The sequence below is a fragment of the Procambarus clarkii genome, chromosome 63 (assembly GCF_040958095.1).
Source record: "Procambarus clarkii isolate CNS0578487 chromosome 63, FALCON_Pclarkii_2.0, whole genome shotgun sequence".
Taxonomy (NCBI): Eukaryota; Metazoa; Arthropoda; class Malacostraca; order Decapoda; family Cambaridae; genus Procambarus; species Procambarus clarkii.
Window position 1 is genome coordinate 18,222,046 of NC_091212.1, and position 11,596 is coordinate 18,233,641.

General features: G+C 43.1%; 1 protein-coding gene across 2 annotated transcripts in view; it reads right to left on the reverse strand.

Annotated features, from left to right (window-relative positions):
* Positions 1-11,150, reverse strand: part of LOC123769657 (uncharacterized) — a 169,610-nt gene extending 158,460 nt beyond the window's left edge. For both annotated transcript variants that reach the window (XM_069308623.1, XM_045760887.2), the window contains exon 1: positions 10,276-11,150. In XM_069308623.1, the coding sequence (XP_069164724.1) occupies positions 10,276-10,692 (417 nt within the window). In that variant the 5' untranslated portion in view covers positions 10,693-11,150. The remainder of the gene's footprint in view (positions 1-10,275) is intronic.
* Positions 11,151-11,596: the final 446 nt, after the last annotated feature.

Genomic DNA, 11,596 nt, shown 5'->3' on the forward strand with positions numbered 1-11,596 from the left:
TCCAATGCTAGACATATTACGCTGGGAGACATTACTAACAACGATAATGGATGCAAATTTATAAAATATGTTTATGACAACAGATTAAATTAACCGTGCATACTACGGATACCCAAACTCATTTATTGGGAGGCAGACTTGATTATGTAATGGGTAGAAACCTTGTGCAAGATAGGATGGAATGTTCGTTGGTAAATCACTTGGTTAGTGATCACTATGCAGTTTCTGCTTCCTATGAAGTACAGTGTGATGTACCTAATAGACATCAGAGACGGAAAATGAATATTCCATGTGGCTTGCATGACCACTTTATTAATTGTAAATCAAAATGGTATCAAGATTACACATTACGCTTCCCCTCAAACAGTCTTCATCGACCTAGCAGCAGCTTTTATACAGCAAACAGAGAAATCATGCTGGAACAGCTTGCCGAGCTTGGAATACAAGGAAAATTACTGAAATTGATAAAGATCTAATTGTCTAATCGAACAGCATATGTTTTGTTTAATGGTGTTAAAAACACAGAGAGCAAACACTTTGAACTGGGAACTCTACAAGGAGGGGTCCTCAGTCCCTTGTTGTTCAACGTTCTGATGCATAAACTTATTAAAAATCTTCCAACTAATAAGGAAGACACTGTCATTTGTTATGCTGATCATATATGTTTACAGGCTGCCTCCGAGCCTTGAATGCAAGTTCTGCTCGACGCTTTTGCTACTAGAGCTGAGGAATGTGGCCTTCTTATCTCTGTACAGAAAACTCGTGCCCTCATTCCATGTGGTATTCCACCAGCCAATTATCATATAGATGGGCGAGCACTTGAGAACTGCGAGTCTTACAGATACCTTGATGTCCCCATTAACGACCCTGGGTACCTTTCTTCTCTCAAGAGGAGACTCTGAGAGAGAGATTAAAGCCCTTGCGGGTCCTTGTTGGTGTCAATCATGGAATTAACGTGAGACTTGCTAGAATGTTTTATGTATCATTTATAAGCTCTGTGATTGACTACAATGCTCTACATCTCGCACTGGATACTGACAGAGAGCTGAAATCTCTTGAAACCTTGCAAAATGAAGCTATGCGTCTCATCCTTAGGGCTCCAAAGTCCACGAGAATAGTTAATATGAGAGCAGAGTTAAAATTACCTACCATAAGTGAGAGAATTTTGTCTATTAGCACAGTTTTCGGCGTGAAGGCATTGAGTAGATCTAGAAACACATGAAGTTTCAAGCTAAACTTTCTAATATGCTGCACTCACCTGAGGTCTATAGAAGAGGAACGAAATCTGATTATGTATTTTGGTTCTACAAGGTAGCCAACTCCATCAAATTATTAAATATGTACCCAACTCGACTAATGATTAATCAACCAATTACTCCATGGGATAACTGGGATCTATCAGTTGATTTTGTAAATGCGCCCAAGAAAGATAGTGTACACTCTACATTATTAAAACAGTTAACACTGAAAAGCATCACTGAGAGTACTCAGAGTATGGGTGACGATGTGTATCAGTGCTATACCGACGGTTCTGTAGAAGGTGGATGATGTACCGGATGTGCATGTAATATATTTGAACAATGTTCTCTCGCGCAATGAAGCGCGTCAATGAACAGCAAGTACAACTCAAACTGAACTTGCAGGCATATACCTTGCCACTGAATTTTTAAAAGACAAAGCCAGTGGACTTATATACTGTGACTCGCAGAGTGCACTCCTGGCACTGAACGCACATAGTAGTGACACCCAGAAAATAGTCAGTGATATTCGAATGAATGTTTTAGCTGCTAAAGAAAACAGATTTGAAATTAAATTCCTATGGATACCATCACATGTTGGCATCTCAAGGCATGACACTGTTGATATGCTTGCAAAGATAGCCTGTAGAAAACCAGTGGTAGAAATTGATATGGGTGTTTCATTAGCAGTGACAAAGAGAATACTTAAACAAATATCTAATGAAAATCTCACCGACCTAACAAATTCACAAAGACCTGAAAGTTGTAGCATTAAATATTATGATAGATATCGTGAGGAGACATTCACATATGGGACTAATAGAACAAGAACCCGGCAATGTGATGTTATAGTGGCCAGAATACGCCTGGGATATAGACGTATCTGGCAGCTTTCTCAAAACCCAAATGTCGAGTACACAATGTGTCAACTTTGTGAAAGAGAAAACATGCACTCTCTTGAACATTATATTGTAGAATGTCCCATACTGACTGACTTTCGCCCTCCTGGGCTAAGGTATGCTGAACTGTGTAATTACTATATGAGTACTGGAACACTTGATGATATATTGGACTTGTACCCAAGATTAAACATGTAATGTATCAATTATACAATGTATGTATGTGATGTAACTATATAACCTGAGCTTGTAAAAGCACTTTAATCACCTTCAGTGATTAAGTGCTTAATTGCACACTAGTTTCTCTACCAGCTATCTCACCCTGTCAGAGTAAAAGAGACAAATGTATGTGAATGCATGTGTGTATATATATGTATGAATATATATGTATATGTACGTATATATGTGTGTGTGTGTGTATTAATTATATATGGAAGCTGATCAGAATTACATTTCACCTTTGTAATGCACATTAATGACACTATGTAAAAGACACATCGAACACTTTATATAGGGGATACGTAAATCTGTGTATCAATGTATTTACATATGTAGGTTAGCTAAGCATTTTAAAAGCACCGAATCACCTTCTGTGGTTGATTGTTCAATAAACCCCTGAACTATATGTTTAACACATCTCTAACCCTGTCCATGGAGGACAGAAGAAAATGTATATATGCTGGTTAGCACTGTAAATGTGTGGCCACGTCTGTGGTAGAAAAAAAATAAAAAAAACGTCTGCCCCCCCCCCCCACCACTGGTCAACCCACCGGTCCGTCACCTTAACTCCATCACTGAACAGAAGTATTCACTAAAAATGTCTTTGGGAAAATTGTGCACAGAATGCCACTAGAAGTCAACTCTCCCCAGCAGTCATAAACAGTAAATGTGCCAACATGACTAATAATGGAAGGAAAAATGGTTTCAGAGAACACTGTGTACTGGCTCTGCTCAAAGGATAATATTACTTTCTTGAAGATGATAACAATTCTGGATAACATCCCTGCGCAGAACATACAATCGCTAATAAATGCCTGCATAGAAATGTCAAATTTCTTCAAACAAATTGTCCATGACACCCAGGTACAATCAGATGACGCGCAGAACGCAGTTTCGGCGTCGTCACAGCAGAGCGGGGTGCCCCAGCAGGGTGCGGTGTCGGAGGCGGCGCCACAGCAGGGTGCTGTGTTAGAGGCGGCGCCACAGCAGAGTGCTGTGTCGGAGGCGGCGCCACAGCAGGGTGCTGTGTCGGAGGTGGCGCCACAGCAGAGTGCTGTGTCGGAGGCGGCGCCACAGCAGAGTGCTGTGTCGGAGGCGGCGCCACAGCAGGGTGCTGTGTCGGAGGCGGCGCCACAGCAGAGTGCTGTGTCGGAGGCGGCGCCACAGCAGAGTGCGGTGTCACGAAGAACAAATGGAATATGTAAGTACAATTACCCTAGAAAGTGCAGAATCCTCCTTAGTACGGGTAAATGCACCGAAAGCTGTGTATTTTTTCACCCAGAACTTTGCAAGAACTCCTTTGATAGGAAAGAGTGCTTCAATATGGAGTGTCCAGCTTTCCATATAAGGGGCACCAGGCGAATAAGACCGACAAACCGCCTCGTGGAAAGCAGCCACAACACTACTTACCAGGATGACTTTTTAGCAAGAGGAGGAGGAGAAGAATGGCTAAAAATGTCCAGACTCTACCACCAACTCTGTCAAATGTTGGAGAGGCCGCAAACACAGTGGCCTCCTTACCAGAGCCTCGGATATTAACATAAGGTAGAGCGTAAAGCATCCAGCACTTCCACAAACATAACATCATTTTTATTTGCCAACATTCAGGGTATAAAAACACGCAAATCTAAAAAAGTGCAATTCATAGATGGCCTCTTACATGAGGCAAATGCAGTGTTTGAAACCCTAACGGAAACTCACACCAAAGACTACCATGATGGTGAAATATGGATTTCGGAGTACAATCTTTTCAGATGTGACAGGAAACATTGGCTAAAGGGTGGGGTCAGCCTCTACATCAAAGTCACACTCATCTGTATTGAGCTGCTAAACACCACAAATGATATGGTGGAAGTGCTGATAATCAAAATAGAGATCTTAAATGTAGTTGTTGTCCTTGTATATAAGTCACCGGTGGCAAATCACCAGCAGTTTAAAGACCAACTAATGATAATAGAACACTGCTTGGAAAGCCTCACAAATCCAGCCCCGAACATCATTCTGCTTGGGGACTTCAACCTACGGCACATGAAATGGAAGACCCTAGCTCATACAGTTATATCAGAACGAATATCAAGAAATAGCCTAAATGAACGGCACATGTAAATGACCTGCTACGGATGTGCGACAGGTTTGCCTTAAACCAGCAAATAGTAGAACCAACTAGGAAGGAGAACACGCTGGACCTCATTTTCACCAATAACGATGAATTAATCAGGAACATAATGATTACAAATACCTGTTTATTAGATCACAACTTAATTGAAGTTCTGACTTTCATTGGGAATAGACCTTCAAAGCCAGTCCAGATTCACGGTGGAGATTTCAGCAAATTCAACTTCAATAATAAACAGATAAACTGGAAGCAAATAAACCAAGACTTCACAGAAATTAGTTGGGAAGAACAGCTAGAAAATGCTAATTTAAACCAGTGCCTGAAACAATAAGCTCAGTAGCACTAGACATATGCTCAAACCGCATACCCTAAGAAAAAAGGGGAAGAGATGCAGATTGGAACGAGAACGTCGTTCCCTCTACAGGCGAAGAAAACGAGTCGCGGAACAACTTGAGAGTCGCGCCCTATCTCAAGAACGGCGAAGAAGGTTAGGTAGAGAAATAGAAACAACTGAACTAAAGCTACAAGAATCATACAAAACCCAGGAGAGGCAAAGAGAGCAAAAGGCCATCAGTGAAATAGAGAGAAATCCGAAATACTTTTTATCCTATGCAAAATCAAGATAAAAACACGACATCTAGTATCGGGCCCCTGCGAAAGGTAGATGGAACTTTCACTGATGACAACAAAGAAATGAGCGAGATACAGAGGATGCAGTACGACTCTGTTTTCAGCGAGCCACTAAACCCACAAAAGATTGATAACCCAAATGTATTTTTCATGGATATGATAACAACATCAAATCATATATCAGACGTCGTCACCCTATCCCCACTGGATTTTGAAGAAACCATAAACAGTATGCCTACGCACTCTGCACCAGGCCCGGATTCTTGGAACTCCATTTTCATAAAGAACTGTAAAAAAAATACTATCACAGGCCCTTCACATTCTTTGGAGACAAAACCTAGATACTGGCGTTATCCTTGACAAACTAAAAACAGCAGAGATAGCATCACTCCATAAAGGATGAAATCAGGAAGAGGCAAAAAATTACAAACCGATAGCACTAACATCGCGCATCATAAAAATCTTTGAGAGAGTACTAAGAGGTAAGATCACAAAATACATGGAATCACAGCATCTCCATAACCTTGGACAACAACGTTTCAGAACAGGGCGCTCTTGCCTGTCACAGTTGCTGGACCATTATGATATGGCATTAGATGCCATGGAAGACAAACAAAACACTGATGTAATTTACACAGATTTCGCAAAAGCCTTTGACAAATGTGTCCATGGTGTTATTGCACATAAAATACGTTGAAAGGGAATTCGCTTAAAAATAGGCAGATGGATCTACAATTTCCTGACTAAGAGAACTCAATTTGTAATAGTCAACAAAATAAAATCCGGTCCATCAACCGTGAAGAGCTCAGTCCCCCAGGGTACTGTGTTTGCTCTAGTACTTTTTCTCATCCTCATATCGGACATAGACAAGGACACAATCTATAGTACTGTACAACCTGTTCTCTTACTTGCTTATAGTCAATATCTTGCTTATGAATAAGTGCATATGTGACATACTAATTTATTGTGAGTATTTGAGTTTACCTTGAAAAGCTGAATAGAAAACCACAACCTAACCTAACCTTCTTAGCACGTTAAGATATTACAATTAGTACTGAACCTATACTTATATTGATATTACAGTTTTATAAAAATAATAAAACAAAACTAAAATATTTAAATAAATTGTAAAGTAACTCAGGGTATTGTCAAATTTTGTATAAAATCTCTATTGTTTAATAAAACTGAGAGCAAAAGTTAGTGCCTTGAAAAAAATATAGCATGGAATATGTCACATATGTACTTATTTATAAACGAAATAGTGACTATAAGTAATAAGTAATATGTGTGCTGTTTTGTGCGAGAGCAGGTTGCACTGTATCATCCTTTGCAGATGACACTAGGATTTTCATGAGGGTAGACTACATAGAGGACACGGTAAACCTCCAATCAGTTGTAAATCCGGTCTTTCTATGGGCTACAGAAAGTAATATGGAGTTTACATGAGACCAGAAGGCATGGCAGGATGTGCAGAATACTCCCGTTGAAAAGCAGAGGTGCAACAGGTACTCTGAGAGAGAACTCTATTAACATCAAAGGCCCGAGACTGTTCAACACGCTTCCACTACACATGAGGGGCATAACTGGCCGACCCCTCGAAGTGTTCAAGAGAGAACTGGATAAGCACCTCCAAAGGATACCTGATCAACCAGGCTGTGATTCATTCGTCAGGCTGCGAGCAACCGCGTCAAACAGCCCGGTTGACCAATCCAGCGACGAGGAGGCCTGGTCGACGACCGGGCCGCGGGGACGCTACGCCCCGGAAACACTTCAAGGTAAGGTATAGATACCCACAATACCCTCATATCTAGGTACCCCACAATACCTCATCTTGAGACCCGCAAATACCCTCATCTAGGTACCCACAATACCCTCACCAAGGTACCCACAATACCCTCAAGGTACCCACAATACCCTCCATCGACCCACCATAAATCACATCTATGTAAAAATAAAGTCAAACTTTTCCACTTTTATATGATAGGGTCAAACTCATGTTCTTAGAGGCGTGTAACTTGGCCCCCATTTATCAGTGCTGCTGGTGTGTGGCTGATTAGCAGGGGTGTTGGGGGAGTAGTGGAGGGGTGAGGAGGTCGGGTGAGGGAGTGAGGAAAAGGTTGGAAATGAGATGATTGAGATATATAGATGGAAAGCCCTGCTCTTGTGCCAGGTAAGTCCACTACGGGCTCACCCTAGCCCGTGCTACCGGGAACGTTTGATTCCGAGTTGCTGAATCAAAGACAACAATATATATATATATATATATATATATATATATATATATATATATATATATAGAACGCAGCCTACATATATATATATATATATAGAACGCAGCCTACATATATATATATATATATATATATATATATATATATAGAACGCAGCCTACTATGCAAAGCCCGATTTGCCTAATAAGCCAAGTTTTCATGAATTAATTGTTTTTCAACTACCTAACCTAACTTTTTCGGCTACCTAACCTAACCTAACCTATAAAGATAGGTTAGGTTAGGTTAGGTAGGGTTGGTTAGGTTCGGTCATATATCTACGTTAATTTTAACTCCAATAAAAAAAATTGACCTCATACATAATTAAATGGGTAGCTTTATTATTTCATAAGAAAAAAATGAGAGAAAATATATTAATTCAGGAAAACTTGGCTTATTAGGCAAATCGGGCCTTGCATAGTAGGCCGAGAAGTGCGTTCTGGCTACTAGGAACGACATATATATATATATATATATATATATATATATATATATATATATATATATATATATATATATATATATATATATATATATATATACAGAGAGAGAGAGAGACAGAGTAAAGATTCTCTATCATTTAAGATCATTTTATTTAACTTGTAAAATATACAAACTAGCCGAACACATTTGCCAGACCAACATAGCCCCTCTCTCTCTCTCTCTCTCTCTTTCTTTTATCTAGATGGCCTTGAGCTGCCGCGGGAATCGACCCAGGAACCTTTCGGTTGTGAGCCGACTGCGCTGACCACTACGACAGAATACCCCTTATTTCATTATAAGATACCTAGGTTGGACGAAGGTTCAGGTGGCAGTAATGGCCATCATCCTCCGTATCGCAACTACTCGATGCAACGCCATTGTCATCAAACATAACAATTCTCTCCATCCGATCCGGCCGGGTAAACGTTATCGTCAAAAAATAGTTTCAATTTTATTCAGGAACTCTGTCCAGGCGGAGAGTGTCAGCTTAACATGTATCCTGGCTAGAGTACCTCCCATAGAAGCTCCAGGAACACTGAAGACCTTATCCTTGATGCTCTGCTTTACCATCTGTTAACACGAGTAGTTCCGAAGCTTGTGGGGAGTGTTGGTGAGCCTTCCGGTGGTGTCAACACCACTGATGAGTCTTCCGTTGGTGTCAACACCACTGGTGAGTCTTCCGTTGGTGTCAACACCACTGGTGAGTCTTCCGGTGGTGTCAACACCACTGGTGAGTCTTCCGTTGGTGTCAACACCACTGGTGAGTCTTCCGTTGGTGTCAACACCACTGGTGAGTCTTCCGGTGGTGTCAACACCACTGGTGAGTCTTCCGTTGGTGTCAACACCACTGGTGAGTCTTCCGTTGGTGTCAACACCACTGGCGAGCCTTCCGTTGGTGTCATCACCTATTGCTCCATGCGAGGCAGCTCTTATTTAAATCTAACCAAACCCAGATACATGTCTAGCCAACGCTTGAAACACTTCAGGTACGAGAAACTCTAGAGAAAACTAAAGAAACGAGAAACTTCAGGTACGCTGGGTATTTCCTGAATATTGTCGTGTAATTTTCAAAAACATGCCAGTGTTCAGAGGTGTATTTTTTTCAACCAAATCTGTCGAGAGTCACAGGTGAGATCTTCTGGGAGTTCTCTAGAGTTTGTTCTTCACACAAGTGGTGGTCCAGTGTTCGAGTGTTCTAGAGCCCAGGGGAATGTACTGTTCTTCACACAAGTGGTGGTCCAGTGTTCGAGTGTTCTAGAGCCCAGGGGAATGTACTGTTCTTCACACAAGTGGTGGTCCAGTGTTCGAGTGTTCTAGAGCCCAGGGGAATGTACTGTTCTTCACACAAGTGGTGGTCCAGTGTTCGAGTGTTCTAGAGCCCAGGGGAATGTATTGTTCTTCACATTATGAGTGTGTAGTAGAGAGGGTTGTTGTGGTAGTACTCGTGTTCATACCGACCTTACGTGTTCACACTATGGAGCCTAAGGTGGAAGTTATGTTCAGAGATGCTTCACCTGGCAGGGTGTTAGGGTCAGGTGTTCCCAACTGAGTGTGTGAGGCTCTGTTACAAGCCTCGACCTTCATCCTGTCACTCTCTAGGGTGGGGGAGGTTGTTGTAGGGGGCCATAAGGGTGTTTACTATATGCATGATATGTATGTCACAATCTTTCTCTCTCTCTCTCTCTCTCTCTGTCTCTGTCTCTCTCTCTCTCTCTCTCTCTCTCTCTCTCTCTCTCTCTCTCTCTCTCTCTCTCTCTCTCTCTCTCTCACACACACATTGTATTACCCCACAACCTGTTATTACTCTCATAACATGTTATTTATCTGTTGGAAATATTTGTTGTGGACTTCAAAACAAAAATCAACATTTTTCATGGTGGACTTCAGTACCGAGATGTATTATCGGGATTCAAAACTTTAATTGTGTAATTTCCAAGCTTTCTCTCCTGTTCCTGACTCTAACCACTTGGGCTGGACGGTAGAGCGACGGTCTCGCTTCATGCAGGTCGGCGTTCAATCCCCGACCGTCCGAGTGGTTGGGCACCATTCCTTCCACTTCCCATCCCCCCCCTCCCCCCCCCCCCCTCCGTCCCATCCCAAATCCTTATCTTGACCCCTTTCAGGTGCTTTAAGGTCTAATGGCTTGGCGCTTTCCCTGATAGTTCCCTTCCCTTCCCTACCTGTTGGAGCCTGCAAGAACAGTTCCTTAAGCAAATATTTAAAGGATGGGTAATGAATTAGTGAGTCAACAATTCTGCTTTACGTTCTCGCATCTGTGAATTATTGTTCTCTGGAGGAACTTGAGGCCACGTGTGTTGTGGGACTAGAGTATCAGGAGGCTAACTGGGCTGGCAAACGTCACGTGGTTTACACAGACAAGAAAAGATGAGGTCGTTGATGTGGAGAAGAGGAGCAAGACTTACCTTGATGTGCAGACCGTGCTTGTGCGCCAGCTTGAGCAGGATCTCTCTCACGCTCTTCCCTTCAAGCTTCGAAATGATTCTTATCACTTTATCGAGGTCGTCCATGTTGAGTATGGTGGCTATGTCTTGTGCGGTGCACGGGAGGGAGGAGGAGGAGGAGGACTGGGGGTAGACGTGTGCGGGCGAGGAGTCTGAGGCAGCCGCAGGAAGGTGGGTGGATCTGGTAGCAACTTCCATTCTCTCGTCGTCGACCAGTCGTGGGTCTTGGTATTCGACGACAGAGTTGTGTGGGAGGTACTGGACGGAGGGGAAGTCGTAGAGAGGGTAGTCGTTACCTTCAGGAGGGAGCAGGAGCGCCAAGGAAGGAGGAGGGACCACCGCCACCAGGAGTAAGGGCAGGAGAGCGGACACAAACATGGTCCACAAAGTGTTCTTTGCGCGAGGTAGTGAGGAGAGGGCTGAGATGCCCCTTGGCTGGGAATATCTCTCTCTCTCAGACCCTGTGGTTCTCTCTCAGTCTTCCCTAAGCAGAACTTCAGTGTCAGAGTTTCCTGCACGTGCGCGCCTCTTTCGTAAACCACAGTCTGAGGGTTATTTCATGTTGCTGATTTATTGACAGTAACGTTAGGTAACTATTGCACTGCTTGCAACACGCGAGGCGCTCCCTCTCCTCAGAGTTATAGCAGCATCTATTATACAGCAACTAACTATTCTTCTGTTTGCATAGAGCCAAAAGTAACTATGGTGTACTAGTGTGTTAATCTGGCGTCATATGGGCTCCGGGGGCCGGGCCATGAGTAGCAGCTGAGTGACCAGGACGAGTGAGTGTAGGGGTGAGAGCGTGACCGGAGAGAGCGGGGAGCGTGTGTAGTCGACCGCTAGCGTGAGGTGTATGGGGGCGGGAGTGTCTCCTGCTGTATATATATCCCGCCTCCACCCACACCGGCGCGCGCCGCACCTCCACACCCGCCTGCCTCCATTCATTCAGCTGCAGGAGACGCTGCAGGAGGGACCAGAGGCCTCACTACTGCCCTTACCTCAGGCAGCGTCCAGGTCCTGGCGCGGACTGTGCGTGGAGCTCTTACAGCGTGTGCTCACCTGCATGTGTTTTTAGGGTCGAGCTTCACCACCTAAGCCCCGCCTTGTCAATCTGACTGGCACAACTATTCTCTAGCGTTTCTTCTCATACTCACTTAAAATGAGTATAGAGTCAGCTTTGGCTTCTACTTCAACTATTATCCCATTAAAAAAGTTCTCTCTGACATAATTCGAATAATAAAAATACTTTTGGTCGGGGACAGGAAGCCTGTGGATATTTATA